Source organism: Salminus brasiliensis, chromosome 4 (genome assembly GCF_030463535.1).
Source record: "Salminus brasiliensis chromosome 4, fSalBra1.hap2, whole genome shotgun sequence".
In the NCBI taxonomy this organism is placed as follows: domain Eukaryota; kingdom Metazoa; phylum Chordata; class Actinopteri; order Characiformes; family Bryconidae; genus Salminus; species Salminus brasiliensis.
Window position 1 is genome coordinate 36625738 of NC_132881.1, and position 15855 is coordinate 36641592.

The 15855-nt window shown below is 41.5% G+C and overlaps 2 protein-coding genes across 5 annotated transcripts in view; one reads left to right on the forward strand and one right to left on the reverse strand.

Annotated features, from left to right (window-relative positions):
* inpp5a (inositol polyphosphate-5-phosphatase A) overlaps positions 1-9904 on the forward strand; it is a 185771-nt gene extending 175867 nt beyond the window's left edge. The window contains exons 13-16 of one of the 4 annotated variants that reach the window (XM_072678262.1): positions 2781-2892; positions 5380-5448; positions 7444-7480; positions 7715-9904. In XM_072678262.1, the coding sequence (XP_072534363.1) occupies positions 2781-2892; positions 5380-5448; positions 7444-7480; positions 7715-7860 (364 nt within the window). In that variant the 3' untranslated portion in view covers positions 7861-9904. Of the gene's footprint in view, positions 1-2780; positions 2893-5379; positions 5449-7443; positions 7529-7709 lie in introns of all 4 variants that reach the window. The other 3 variants (XM_072678263.1, XM_072678266.1, XM_072678264.1) reach the window with 3 other exon arrangements.
* Positions 9905-12018: 2114 nt separating this feature from the next.
* nkx6.2 (NK6 homeobox 2) lies at positions 12019-14827 on the reverse strand. Its single transcript, XM_072677023.1, has 3 exons — positions 14162-14827; positions 13240-13412; positions 12019-12858 (listed from the first exon to the last, which is right to left on the reverse strand). The coding sequence occupies exons 1-3, from the start codon at positions 14577-14579 to the stop codon at positions 12610-12612; spliced, it is 840 nt and encodes a 279-aa protein (XP_072533124.1). The 5' UTR covers positions 14580-14827; the 3' UTR covers positions 12019-12609.
* Between the last annotated feature and the right edge of the window lie 1028 nt (positions 14828-15855).

Here is a 15855-nt window from a genome sequence, read left to right on the forward strand (position 1 = left end):
TTTTAACCTTATTTGAACATGGTATCGTGTGCTGCTTTCTGAGACCTTTTAGCCTGCTTCACATTGCCAGACAGGTTCTGTTTAAGTAATGTTTAGATTGAGGATGTCTCGTAGTTAACCCTGCCAGGGTGTGTCTAGTGAAATCCAACCCAATCGCCAACTGAATTGGTTAATTTAGTACATTTACATTTACGGCATTTAGCAGACGTTCTTATCCAGAGCGACTTACAGAAGTGTAGCCAAAAGAAAACATGGGTGAGATATTGTAATTTTTGAATACACCTTTATCTTCAGTAAATGAAATGGAAATTTAAAAGCTGCATTGTGTGTCATCCAAATTAGTTGGATGATCTTGATGTGCCAGACAGGCAAAAATAGAAGAAATAGGGATTTTTTTTGTTTTTGTTTTTTGGTATGCGCACACACAGTAGGAAGGTTATTGAAACATTTTTCTATTGATTCTCTGTTTAATATAGAATTGCAAGGAAAAAGTAAGTGAACCCTTTGAAATTACCAGAGAGTTGCGGACAAAGACAATCTCACTAAATTAATAACACACAAACAGTCATACTGTCCTTGTCTCTTTAAGCATATTGGCTGAACATTCTCAGTGCAGGTCTTGAATATACCTGAATAAGCTGATTCCCCCCTTTAACAGCAGTCACCTCCACCAAACAGTTACTGTAGCTGCAAATAACTATTGCATTATCGCATCATTTTGACCATATGTGTTTTAATGTCAATATCGATACGGCAACATTTTTTAAAAATGTAGAAATTGGGAAATGGCATCCCCCTGGATTTGCTTTAAAGAGCAATGAAGCATTTATTTTGCTGCAGGTCTGGTATGAATTGTGTATTATTCCTGTACAAAATGCATTAAAATGAATAAAATGCAGATTTACCACAGTAGCTATACATTGGTTTAATGCCAGTCAAATCTAAACATATGTCCAAGGCTCAGTAATATGATTCCAGTATCATAGGCCGTCCTACTTGAATGGACCACTTGAAAACTGCCATATTTACATAACAAGTGCACTTGTGAGTTGCTGACAGCTTGAAAAGCTTCACAGGGCAAATGTTTTTAACTCATTTAGATCAAATTCTATAATGGTACACATTTAAGAGAGCTTTGAACTCAATTTGCTTTCATTCCAAATTCCATTACCATTAGCGAATGGCGTTTCAACTGGGTGGGAATGCGTGAGGATCTTTTCCAGTTCGCTTATCAGCTCTTAAGCTGAGGAGGCGCTTGATCAGCCTCAGTGACCGCTGCTAAAACTTCCTGTGGCGGTTGTGTGGTCCAGCCTGAAGAAAGGCTGCGCCATGGTCACTTTGAAGACGCCCCCCCTCCCCTTCCAAATTCCCACACTCTGCATCTCTATCCCTTTTTATCCTCCTTTCCCCTCTCTCTATCCTCCTGTATCATGCACTGTCTCTTTCTTCCTCATCTCTTTCATCCAGGGAATCATCTTCTCAGCTGCCTCCTTAACATACCAAAACCCTCCTTCATTTCCACATGTTTAAAGTGCCATCAATGCTAATTGCACTCAGGCCTTCTGCAAAGCCCCCTCGCCGGCTTGTGTTTGGTCACCCGGTCAGGGGTCTGTGTGCTAGCCGGATGTGGGCTAACTAGGCCCCCTACTACCAGTCTCCGCCTTCATCAAACCCCTGACCCTTCTGGGTTTGCGATCTCCATGGTGCTGCGCAATACTGTGGAGCGTGAGCGGCAGCTGCCGAGGAGCCGGGCTGCGGCAGATGAGCCGTTGCCAGGTTGCTGTTTGTGGAGCTGATTCTCTTTAGTTAAATGAGGGGCTTTAGCCATCGTGTCCGTGTGATGTGGTGTCTTTCATGGCCAATTGGCCTAAGCAAGTGGATATTTGTCTCCTAGCAGCCTTGTGCTCTTTGGATTGTTTTTGGTCAGTTGTGCTCAGACCAGCTGAGGTTATGGAAAGCGTGACAATGTCCATACGGCCATGTTCGCACTGAAACACGCACAAACAATAGGGAAATCTAGACCTCTTAATAGTCAGTGATCCCCTACATTAAACCAAGAACCAAGTAAATTGAGCAAAATGTCTAAGATAAATATTTGAAGAATATCAACCATTAATAATAACAATAAATGGAATATACAGTACAATGAGAAAATAATAAATAATAAATAAAATCTAGCTTATATGTCCTGTAAGTTGTTGTCAGAAAATGAGATAAAAAACATTATGTACCGATTGGCTAACTGTACTGATTGACTAACTGATTGGCCATGTATTCTCACACATTCTCACACCAAAATGTTACTTACCTAAATGTTGGCATTGTCGTCAGAAGTTCACAGGTTCAGTCATTAATGATGCCACAGCCATCTGTGGCCGGGAGTCACAGTCAGCGTGTTTGACCTCGGGTGGGTGGAATTTTCCCCTCTCTCCCATCACCTCACCACAATGCTAGCCAGTGCGGGCGTCTGTAAGCTGATGGAACAGAATTGGCAGTTAATATTCTCCTCCAAGTGTGTTCAGCAGTCCAACGACTGAGTCACCTGAAGCATCTTTTCAGACTGCTGCTAACACAGAGCAAGCACCTGCTAGCCTTCACCCACCCAACACCGGCAAGATCCTGTGATATAGGGTGCCTTAGCTAGAATTGGAAATGACTGAAATGGGGAGAGAAAAAAACACATGATGTTGTGTCTGAGGTCATGAGAGAGTTTTGAGTTTTTTGTGGCATGTTTTTGTATGACAGTTGTCCATACGGCACTATTGTCTGTGTGTCCACAGCTATCCATACAGTGAGGACTCCAGTCAGGGGAAGCAGTACATGAATACACGATGCCCAGCCTGGTGTGACCGTATCCTCATGTCCTCATCTGCGAGAGACCTGGTCTTAAAGGTCAGTCCAGTTACACTACAACTACACCTAACCTATTTGTAATGTTCAACCACAGCGGGTTACAGCTCTCACTTTTTATCATTTAACCTGCTGTACTGTCAGAAATAGACCTGACATTTTATGAATGTGTAATTTTTGTTTATTAGTGTACTTAATGTAGTTTTGCTTATGTACTTCATAACCCAAAATACATTTGGAAATTTCTAACATTGCCAGATTACACAACTACAGTCCAGCCCCACATTTTACTGCAGCGCATCTCTATGTAACGTACTGTAAGACGATTTTAGAGGCTATTAAGTAAGTGTATTTTTTGAGGGTTTAGGGTGTCATCAGGTTCAGTCATGTAGTTAGCTACACATTCTCTTACTCTCGCTGTCTCCTTCCCTCTGTCTCGCTGTCTCTCTCTCTCTCTCTCTGGTTATCCGTGTTGTGCCAGGCTCGCAGATGGAGCTGGTGCTGTATGTGTAAGCTTTCATCTGCCATGCTAAGCTCATAGTCCACACTGGCAGTATATTCAGGCCTGCTCTTATAGAGTGCCAGGCATGCATGTCTGCTTTATACAGCTTCATAAGTCTCCATAGAGCTGGGCAGATCTCTGTCCCTCTGGCTGCTCTCTCAGGGCAAGAGCTGCTCTTAGCCACAGCAGAACAGTAAACTCCAGTCTGTTTATTTATCTGCCTCTCTCTCTCCTTCTCTCCTTTTCTGCTCTCTCTCTCTCTCTTTTTCTCTCTCGGCATGATCTCAAGTATTCCAATAGGATCTGGAGAATCTTATTGACAATCCTTTCAAATCTGCCGATTGGTTTGGCAGTAATGTCAGCAGGATGACATTTTTACATTGGAAGAACTGCCTTCTACTTTATGAGCGGTGTATGGCAGATTGTTAAAGGGTGTTATTAGGGAGCTTGCACAGTATATTGGCAAGGCTAAGTTACTGCTTAAAGGGACTGTCCTAGAGAAATGTGTTCTTGGTTATTAATAAGAGTTGCTTTAGTTATTAAAAAGAGTGCATGAACAATGCATGAACAATGTTGTTCTGATAAAATGAAAGTGAAGTTTGACATTTTAGTTGGACCTTGTGAACAACCCAATACAGGAAAAATGTAGAATATTGGACCTTTAAAATAAACATACAGGAAATGCACACCCTCATCAAATAAGCCTTATCTTGCATTGAGCCCTTATGCAGTGGAGTACAATGTCACATAATCACTGAATAGAGTGTGGGTTACAACACAAGACACACACACGCACACACACATGCAGTTTCTCAGTCAAGGCCACACTTTGTTTTCTTAACACCCATTAAGGGACCTGAACAGGCTCCCTAAGTACTTTATTTGGATATCTTCAATAAGCATATGGGGATTCTCTCTCCGTCTCTCTCTCTCTCTCTCTCTCTCTCTCCCTCTCTCCCTCTCTCTACCCCCCCACCCCCCCCTCCCCAACCTTCTAATGCATAAGCGTTACAGATTGTTGAGACATGGGCCCGTAAACAGTGCTGTGCGCAGCGTCATCTATCATGCTGTGCTCCGTTAACTTTGTGCCGTGTTATTTTCTGCTTGCCGAGCCCTAACACACCGCAGGTCTGCCGGCAGCGGCGGCCCGAGCAGCTTCCCCGCTCCACACCGTAATGAAGGCTCAGTCAAGCGCGCGCCGCAGCAGCCCCGGCCCCCGCTGTCATTTGTTTATCTGTCTAAAGATTACGCAGCCCGAAAATCCACAATTTTATGCTGCCTTTGTAAATTATCAAGTCTCTTTTTGATGAATGTATCCGTGCTGTGGGAAGCAGAGGCCCAGGGTGGCACGCGTGTATGTAAGGAGGTTGATTCATAACCCGAGATGGAAAGGTAGTCTCTATGTGTGTGTGTGTGTGCACACAAGAGTGCAAGGATGACCTGTACGCTTCCGTGTTATTGGTTTTGAAGTTCATTCAGATTGAAGTTTGTGACTCTTTTCAAAGCTTTCCTAGTCTTTCATCACTCCTTTTGAGCAACACACCTCACCAGGCCCAGATAGAGCGACTGTAATGCTCTGCCTTCTGAGCATATGGATATACAAATCACCTTGATTTTAGCTTAAATACAGTTCCTTCCTCAGATTTTATTCAGCTAGATCTATCACAAGTAGACCACCCTATTAAACCTGATACATTTGAATTATGTCAGTGTTTTTTTCTTCTATTATGATGATTTTGTTTTGAGATATATATGTATCTTATATATATATATATATATATATATATATGGGATATAATAAACTGGGTGCCAGTAATTAAAACAAATGTAATGAATGTTATTCATTTTTTCTCATCAAATTCAGGTCATAAAACTAAAAAAATAATAATAAATTATTTTCAAATGTCACAAAAGGGGACTATTTCTTGCATTTTATGCCCCTAAGGCTCCCTAGAAAATGTATTTATCATTTACTTCTGAAGCTTGTTAAGTAATGCTTTCAACATATTTGTATTTATTGTTCACAGCCAGAGACCGACGAGAAATCAATAACATATGACAATATTGGAGCCAATGTCTGTATGGGGGACCACAAGGTATGTATAAACATTTTGTGCTTTATTTGTGAGTGTGTAATATATGTAATTACTAATAGGGTTCTGTTACACTAAGCACTAAGCAAAAAACAAACAAACAAAAAATAATAAATACTAACGACCCTGGCGTGGTGTAGTAAGGAGGATTTTACTGGCCATTTATGTTTGGGCATTGGTTATTTGACAGTCTTTTCCAGAGCATTTTTCATTTGAATAATGTTGGTAGACAAATGTAGCTTTAGGACTGTAGTGTCGTGTGCTTGTTCGGCTGGGGAATCGAACCTTAATTTGCCCCAGGAGGGGCACTGTTGTTACCCAATACACTACACTACACTACACCACACCAAACAATGGTGTACTGTTGCCAGACATTGAATCCCAACAGTGTAACAGGCATTATGCCAAAAAAATCAAAAAAAAAAAAAACATAATTGACCATACTGTTCTAATGATAGGAGGATGGTTTAGTTCCTGATTACTGTCTATCTACAGTCATGCTGGCCAGCCCTCAGCATCTGCCAGCTCACATACAGAGAGTTGGGCTGTCAGTGCTCTCCTCCAAGTTCGTTCAGCTGTCCAAACAATGTTGAGTGAGCAGCAGTTCGGAAAGATGCAGCAACCGGCGTCATGTGTCTCAGAGGAAACACTAGTGTGTCTTTCCTTTCCAAGAATGGCAAGAATGGTGGGTACGGTATGACAGGGGAGATTGAGATAGCAGGTGTAAATCAGGGACGACTAACACAAAAGACACAACAGAGATATTAAAAAAGAATGAAATTTAGCTTCATCCTTCTGTTTAATTATAAACAACAATACTGTACTGCTGGATATGGGCATGGCTGTGGGCATTGATAACTCTTAAATACATGCTTGGAGACTGCAAGAGCTGGTCTGGGCACTCATAGAGGCTTCAATGCTCTCTATGGGTGCCTAAATGCATGAACCATTTAAAACTATGCACTCACTAATGTTTCCAAAATCAGAATATACACTGTACAGCCGTGTGGGAAAATTGATACAGCCTCTTTTTAAACTTGTAAACATCTGGACGTTTGATTGTCATTTTAGCAATATTGAGAGATGGATTGATATAATAAAGCAAAATGAATGAAGAAATGTTATTTAAAAGTTATTTATAAAGTGGAATTAAGAGAAATGCACATTTATTACAGCTTAAAACGCCGAGGATTTTGAAGGAGCCTGTTGAATTTAAACCTCATTCATTTAGTTTGGATTTGCTCTTGATTGTAAGTCGTATCAGAGTGGTGAGATCCACAGAGCTCTCTGAAGCCTTTAGAAAGAAGATGGAAGAAGCATATGAGTCTGGGGAGGCATTTAAAAAGATCTTGGAACAGTTCAAAATCAGACATTCCACTGTCCGAAAAGTAATTTACCAGATCAGGTTGTCAGGCAAAAACCTCCAATATCTCCAATCTCCAATATGGCAACTTTACAGAAGGAAGGCAGTGAAAGATTGTATTCCAAGTCATTTTGGACCACTTCTATTGGTCCACTTATCAGAGAGAACAACTGGCAAATTCAAATGATGTCAACAACTGCAAAAATAGAGATACAAGCTTTTTTGACAGTGACAGCAACGATTTGCAAAGGCACAAATAAAAGATGTGCAAACACAACGCAGGGGATCATCAGACAAAGAGAGGGCGCCAAAGCAACAACTTAAAATAAGGTCCTTGATGTACCCTGTGCCTAGTTTTTCAAATATTAATAAACTTCTTTTATTTATTTAGTCAGTTTCCTACATGTACAAAATACACATTTGCAATGTTGATACTTATCCTGTGAAAAAACAAAAAAGTATTATGGAAGCATAGTTCGTTTCATAGTAGTGGGTGGGGCATTTTTAAAAGCGAGGAGGGACTAAACTGTGTCTTGCATAAAGAAATTAGTGGAGCCCTGGTGTTTTGTGTGTGCGTGTTTGTAACTGCATAAGCCACTGAAACTCACTGAAACTGTTTTGTGTGTGTTTTCCAGCCTGTTTTCCTGTCCTTTCGATTAACAGCAGGGGCAGGTAAACCTAATGCACATAAGCACAAGTGTTGTGTCGTGCAGTGATGTGGTAAATATTTTCTTTTATTATTATTTTTTCTTCCCTTTTTTCTCATTTTCCTGCCATTTTATAATATTCAGTTTGAAGAGTTAAAGTAAAAGCCATGTGTGAGTCCTCACTGTGAGTGTGTGTGTGTGTGTGTGTGTGTGTGTCTGTGCGCGAACGCTTGTGTGTGCTTTTGATTGACCAGGGAAGTGGTGCCAAAGGGTGGAGAGGATTTCCCGACAAGCGCCCCTGTGAGAAACTCTGAGACAGCTGGACGGATGGACAGACAGACAGACACTCACACACTCACTCACTCGTTCACAGAAGACCCAGATAAGACTTTTCAGCAGGACTGACCAGTCGTAGTGAAACAAGTGCATGCCGTCACGCTCATACAAATGGCAGATTGTGTACACGAGTTCTTCAAGATCCAGAATCAAGAACACTCACAAAGACACACACTCTCTCTCACACACACACACACACACACACACACACACACACACACACACACACACACACACTCTGATGATGCCTCTCTAAATTTGGGACACTCTATTGATGGACAATCACCTCCAATTCACCTGGCCTCTCTCTCTATATATATCGCTCTCAAAAAAAAAAAAAAAAAAAAACACGACCAAGACAACACAAAGGACAAGTCTTCTTACATGTTCTAGCCTTGTTGCCAAAACTCTAATAGAAATTGAGAAGTACTACATATTTTAAAGACCATACTTGCCATTTTTAGGTATGCCTCTACATTATAGAAGCTACTTCCATATCATGTGTAAGATGTTTTAAAAAGTGCAATGCAAAAAAAAAAGTTGTTGTATGTGTATAGTGTTAGGTTTATTTGTACATTGGATTATTACATAGTGGTGTTGATGGTTTTTAGTGCTGTTTTTCTTTCTCTTTGACCAGATTTTGTGGTCGGTCGCTCTGTATTAGAATAGATAGGTATTTTCAGTTCATTTCAATGCATTGCATTATTTCTTTTCTCTCTTTTTTTTTTCTTTTTTTTTTCTTTTCTTCTTTTCCTCTTTCGGAAGATTTGCTTTGTTGCTGACTCGTGTGCGCAACACACACTGCCATGTCTCTGACATCCGCTGAGTCTCATTTTATATACTGTACTTTTTAAACAAGATAATTTATGATTCTTACCAAAATTGAATAGTATATATCGAGAAAGGAAAAAAGAAAAACAAACAAAATCATCTGAAGTGCACCTTTTTTTCAGTCATATGACTTATATATAGTATATATAGCCTATCAAAGCTATTTTAACCAGTGCCATAAGACCATGCAAAGTATATTAGATATTGTTTCATATAGCAGTCTCACTTGGGTTATTTCATTATTATTCTTATTCTAACTTATTTCTATGTAATAATATTATGGTTCTGAATGTGACGTTTTAGGTAGGCTTGGGTATCTTTATTATTATTTTTTTTCCTCTTTATTTTTGTTACTGCGTCATGGTGCCAAGTATTGTACACAGATCTGAGTGAGAGCTATGATGCCATTTGTTCTGTGGGATAGGAGGACACCGCTGTAAATGGGGGGTTGGGGGGGTGGGGTGGCAGAGGTGGGTAGAGTAGCCTAAACCAAACTCAAGTATAAGTAGTCAAACTGTAGAAAATAGTGCAAATAGACAGAGAGTACCGTAGAAGTGCAGAAGTAACAGGACATGTACACAGTTCTACCGCAGAACGTTGAAGTGCATCCAACCACAGAAAAGAAAACAACTAAAAGCCTAAATTTGAATTAGTAAGATTGTGCAAATATATCTGGGCTATAAGTAAAAGTATTACTGCTGGCAAATACTCAGGAAAGTCCAAAATCCATCACAGTTTTACTCCAGGAAATGTAACTGCAGTTCCTGCCCACCTCTGATTAAAAACACAGAGAAGAAGGAGATCTTAGCTGTTTTCCATGTAGGCAGCAGGCTTTGCTCTGGGGTGCCAGATCATCGCCTCGTTAGTGCTTCGTTAGTAGCAGAGGCTGCTGAGAAAACAGCCGCCACGTTTCTTTCTATTGATTTTACTTTACTACACTACAGAGTTCACGGAGCCCGAGGAGGAGTTACACTGATGATGGATGATGTGGGGTTTTGTGTGTGTGTGTGTGTGTGTGTGTGTGTTTTTATTATTATTATTTTTATTTTTTATTTTTTATTTTTTTTTTTATTTTATTTTTTTTCTTGATTTGAATCACCAGAAGTGGGAACGACAGCATGTGTGGTCTTGGCAATGATGTGCTCAGACGAACCTGCTCGTTAAGCGTTAAACTCTCTTCTTCTTCTTCCGCTCTTCTTCCACTGCTTCCTGTAAAGCACATAGAGATGGAGCTCCGTGGATGCCGTGACCTCCTCAAGCAATAAAAGCCCATTAGACCTGAGTGACTGCCTGTGTCTTATTACAGCGCTGCTCCTTTCACACCGCCTTAAACGCGCGCTAATCTGCGGCACACACCGCCCAGCGCGCAGGCCTCCTGTCCTGATTTCTGTCACATCAGGCTAATAACATGAGCAGTCATGGCTGGGCTTTGCCCCCGTCCACTAATTCGCTTCATGTAGCGACTGTAAAGCGTGAACACACCTCGTTCAGTTTCAGAACTGATGTGGAGCCGGTTTGAATGAGGGAATAGAAAGACTACCTTGTTTTGGATGTTGGGGATAATCTGTTTTTACTTAAAGCCAGAAACGAAATTCACTTTAAAAAATGTATTATTTAAAAACTGAAGAGCGCAGCCTGATTCACTGCATTTCGCCGCTAATCCATATCCCAGTTATTACACTTCTGTTCCAAACGCGGAGCTTCTCTGAGCAGAGATCTGAAGAATTGAGCAGAGATCTGAAGAATTGAGCAGAGATCTGAAGAATTGAGCAGAGATCTGAAGAATTGAGCAGAGATCTGGAGAAATAAAAAAACATCGAAACCAATTTTAAAATATTTAAATATTTAAAATGTTCTAATTAAAGGTTAATAAAAAATAAAATAAATCATATTTTCAGTGTTTGTGCCACGAGGAAATGTTGATTTAAAAAAAAAAAAAATAGTTCAACAAAATAAATATCTCATCGCATGCTGTTATATTTTTTTCAGAAGTCTGGCTATGCAAATTTTAATCGGTTTAGACCAATCAGAAGTTGTTCCGCGACGTGTTAAATGAAGGCAGTTGCACTGAAAGTCTCGGTGATTTACGCTGAAAGAAGCAAAATATCGAACTTGAGAATAACAATCTCCTGCCCACCTACACTGACCACTGTCCGTTTCTGCATAATTAAACGGTTAGTCATTCAAAGTGGTGTGTGGTGTGAAATGCTCCATTCTGGAAGGACTCTCAAGACTTTACTGCCACTCAAAGATGCGCTCAGGACGGTCTTAGCCCACGCAAAGGGCTCTGCCTGGTGCCTGGAGCTCTGCCTGGTGCCTGGAGCTCTGCCTGGTGCCTGGAGCTCTGCCTGGTGCCTGAGACATCGTTAATGATCGATTTGGTTGAAGGTTGTGGTCTAAACCCCATCATTTAAAGAGGTGTATTTATATGGAGCAAAGAGACGCAATGATACGTTCAGTAAACTAGTACCTAAAGACCCCCCAGATCGACCACTATTGTACTGGAATCAACTGCATATGAAACACACGAGACGAGTCTTGGTTTTCTGGTGATGTTGAACAGTAAAACATGGCTGTACCTTATTTGGTTCCTATTATCAATGAACCATTTCACAGCAGATTCATTCTTAATCATCCAGCTTTATCCTCAACGATTGAATTATGCAGCAATTTTTTACCAAAAAAAAAAGAAGAAACAAAAAGCGACGAGTCCCCACTTAACTGACTCAGCTATTCCACCTGTTGCTGTGTAATACTGTGAGCCTCGTCGTTTCGAATTAAATGTTGAAGTTTCCACACAACAGTTTTTCTACAGCTTTTAAAAGAAGCTGCGTTTAATAAACTAAGATCAATGACCAACGTGGCGTTTATAACACTGCATAAGACTGACTGCATAAGGTTGCTATATGCTCATTATTAGTAGCAGTATTATTATATAATTTTTATATAATATTTTATAATTATTATATATATATATATAAAATAAACATTATTATAAACATAATAAATCTTAAATATTATAAACATGTTTTTTTCGTTTTTCATTTTTTTGATATAATGGGAACCCGTTCTTTCAAAATGACTTCTTTACAATAAAATCTTTTTAGATATCTAATTTAAAGTTTTAAAGCTTTTTCCTTCTCCTGCAAAGTTGCCGTTTTTTGAGTGACAGCGGCTAAAGCAAGCTATAGTCTCCTGTAGCTCTGATTATAAAAAGAGAGCAACACGTCAAACACACGAGCAGCTTCAGCTCAAAGGCAATTCCAGGCACATATTACACACTTTAAACATGCTTAATAAAATGAAATTTACCAAGACGTATTTAAAATATGTTAAATAATTTATTGATCATACAAAGGGTTTCTTCCTTCAGCACGGAAGCAATAATATTCTCTTATTTCAATATTTAACGCTCCAGCTGTAGCTCCTTTTCGTGGTGTGTGTGGTAAATCATAAAGTCCTTCGAAATGACACGAGCCGGCTTTAGAGGACACTGTTAAAACAAAGGCTATTTACATCGTTCATTTACAACACTGGACCTGTAGAGGACTGAACTGATCAGCCGGGGCGATCGAGTTAGGCTTGGTTATTCTGCCACAGCGCAGCGAAATGAAGCTAAAACAGCTGACAGGGGAGCTGGCTGAGCAACTCGCCTTGTCCGTTTCTGGCGGTTTAATAACATAATTTACTCCGTACAAAATATATACATCTCACTTACACTCGCCTGTGCACAACACAGCGCATCGGCACCAGCAGACCAGGCGCCTGCTGGAGCGAGGAGGACAGTGTTATCTGCGAGTTCTGCTGTAGGGAGACAGCGCATACCCTGCTTTACTTAAGGACAGCAGCGCATGTTCTGCGTCGGGACGGCAGTGCACACTCTGCGCGGCTGTAGGACAGCAGTGTATACCGTGCTTTACTTCAGAACAGCAGTGTATACCCTGCTTCAGGCTGCAGGCTGGACTAGAGTCTCTGCTCAGCTGTCAATCACAACGCGTCCGAGCTGTTGCTGCACGGGCTGACGAGGGAGCCGCTCGTGGCCTTGTGCTTTTTCAGCAGTCTCGTGATTTTCTCGTCGTCTGAGTTGGGATCCAGGGGTTTGTTGTACTCGTCGTCGTCCTCGTTGTCTGAACTCTCCTTCATCTTCTCCGTCTCGGAGTCGTGCTTCTTCTTGGCCGTGGCCATTTCCGCCGCGTGCTTCTTCCTCCACTTGGTCCTGCGGTTCTGAAACCACACCTGCGGGCAGAGGAGCACAGTTACAGTCACACAGCTGCACCATCACCTCCACTGCACCTGTAGAGCACCTCCACCACAGCTGTGGCAGGTCTTCTCTACACCTGTTTTAGCCACTGCACCAGAAACCAATACATGAGGATTTCTGTATTACTGCTGGAATGTCCAACACGTAGATAACACGTCATTATTATAGATACAATATAGCTATAACTATATAAATTATTACTATTATTTATAATAATAATAATAATAATAATAATAATAACAATAATATATACTATATATATATATATTAGAAATGAAGTCATTATAACTACTAAAACCTGTTTTCTAATTCATGAAAATATAAACGTTTTAATGGTGTAACTGAGGTGTGTGTACCTTCACTTGGCTCTCAGTCATTCCCAGTGAGTAGGCGAGCCGTGCTCTCTCCGGACCGGCCAGGTATTTGGTCTGCTCGAAAGTTTTCTCAAGGGCGAAAATCTGCTGTCCTGAGAAAGTGGGTCTGGAGTGTTTCTTCTTGCCATCTTTATCCAGCATTAGGTTGGCTTGTGCTGTAAGAGAAGAGGTCATTCAGTCTCAGTAAAACTCAAACGATTCACTTCCTACAGGCCAATACAAACTTTATCAACTTAACAAAAACTAACAGCCCCAAAAAAACCAACCTCCTAATAAAAACACTATTTAAACCCACATCTTCTTCCAGTGCAATGACATGAATTAACCCAGTGCTCCAAATACACTCACACACACTCTGTAAAGGCAGAACCGAGCTGAATGGGTGTAAATAGTGCTGCTCTGATCTGTTTTAATTAAAGTATTTATGCAAGTTAAATTACAGCATTGTAATCTAAAAAATGAAGCTTTTTTAGACTGAAGAAAGTATTTGTATGAATTAGGCTAATAAATATGTTATTTGATATTTGATTTTTTAATTAAATATCACTCCACATTTATATCTGGCAAGTAGACACGAAATGTGTCTCCGCTTGCTCTGTTATTTCCTATATAATTTACAGGCTCCACTAAAAGTAGTCCCGTTTGCTCTTGTAATTATAGGTCTATGTTACTTTAGAGTGTCCTCTAGAATTAGTTTCACATTTCCTCTGGAGATGATCATTTCTCTAGAAAATACAGAATTAGCTCTGTAGAGGAAACCTCTGGTAGTTTAGCTGGTCCTCTGTGGCTGTAGCCACGCTCCTCTACATTTCACAGATTACTAAACTCCTCTAAGAAGCTGCTAATAACCACACACATGAGTAAAGTTTCAGAGCAGATGTTTGTGAAGGTCAGAAACACTCACTGGGACAGGGCACTCTCGGGTCCCTCCACGGGGATGCCTGCATGACCCCGGGCCAGAAGATGGGCGGGCGTCCGGGCAGCTCTGCCAAGGGTTTAGGGTATCTGGCCACGGCCGCGGGGTTCAGGTACATCCCCGCCGTGCCTGCCAGGCCGCCGATCCGTGGGAAGCCCGTGAGCAGCTGTCCCGCCGCGCCGATGGGCCTGCCGAGGATATCACTAATCCCGTGCGGCGTCCCCAGCGGGATCTGCGAGCTGAGGTTAGAGAGCGAGGTCGGAGCCTTGAAGCCCGCCGGGTTCTGCAGCGCATACGGGAACAGAGAGCTCTTCATCTCGGTCATGTTGTGCAGCGCAGCCAGCGGCGTGCTGCCCAGCACGAAAGCGCTCTGCCTGTTAGCATCCATTTGCCCCACAGCTAACATTTGTAAGCATGAGCCTCAAAGGGAGCGCGGGAAAAAAATCAAATAAACAAACAAACAAACAAACAAACAAACAAACAACACAAAACTAAAGGAAGAAGTTGTCAAGCAGCCTCTACAGAGCCGAAGGTGCCGAGGTATCCAAGAAGAAGCTCTCTCTAGAGATGAGAGAAAAAAGTTTTAAAGCCCAGTGTTTGTGTCCCAGTCTCGGGCGAGCCCCTCCGGTCAGTCCGCGATTCTCCGCCTGCTGGAGGAGAGTCAGCCAGTCAGCCTGCGCCTTTACTCTGTTTTTAACAGCGAGCATGTAAGTCTAACCCTCTCTCTCTCTCTCTCTCTCTCTCTCTCTCTCTCTCTCTCTCACTCTGTTCCTCTATCTCTCTCTCTCCTCACTCCTGGCGCCCTCTCTCATTCTCTCTCGCTCTATCTCTCTCACCGCCGCCGGGGACGCGCTGATAACCACCTCCCATTGGACAAGGCCGAGCGCGCACGCCTCCCATTGGCCGCGGCGGAGGAGTCCCCGAGCCGTGATTGGTTGATGAAGAGCGGGCTTATTTACATGCACGTCACTCGAGCGGCCGGCGGGTCTTCAGCTGGACTGTAATGTGGAGTGGAAATCTCCCCGTTTCAGGATTTAACAAAAGAGAGAGAGAGAGAGAGAGAGAGAGAGAGAGAGAGAGAGAGAGAGAGACAGGTTTACTTTATGAGCCATTACCGCTGACAATGTAAGTACATTAACCTCGATGCGAACGCGCTGTATGACCGTTTCATTGTTTTTAATGAAGTGAGGGAGGCAGAGGCAGTGAGGGAGTGAGTTAGGGTATCTCCAGCGTTCAGTTTGGACTAATTAAAGAGGGCCCGCTACATAAGTAAAAACTCTGGTTGGTTAAACTAGGGTAGTTTATTAGTAAAGCTGTGGATATCTGTTGTCGACGCTGCAGTTTAAGGCAAACGAAACGGGTGTATTACTGCTGTAAGTGTGTGAAGACACTAATGTAGGAAACTATGGGCATGTTTGCCCTGATCCTCATCTTCTTCATCATGGTGGCGACAAGCGTGAAATCACATTAGAGAGGTCAGAAACTCTCCTGTATTAACATCTGACCCAGAACCTGTGCGTTACAATTCGTTTTTGCATTTTTATTTATCTATTTATGTTTTTTTAATGAATCATATAGTAATAATAATAATAACAATAATATTAACAATAATAATAATAATAATAATAAGAATAAGAATAAGAATACTACTACTACTAATAATAAACACAATAAAACAATAT

What these genes read in the sequence shown, in the direction of transcription:
- nkx6.2 (XM_072677023.1), bottom strand. Translation starts at nt 14,579, where the DNA reads ATGTTAGCTGTGGGGCAAATGGATGCTAACAGGCAGAGCGCTTTCGTG. An exon ending in CCCGAGAGTGCCCTGTCCCA is followed by an intron (nt 13,413 to 14,161) that starts GTGAGTGTTTCT and finishes CTTCTCTTACAG; the next exon opens with CACAAGCCAACCTAATGCTG. An exon ending in TGACTGAGAGCCAAGTGAAG is followed by an intron (nt 12,859 to 13,239) that starts GTACACACACCT and finishes CTCTGCCCGCAG; the next exon opens with GTGTGGTTTCAGAACCGCAG.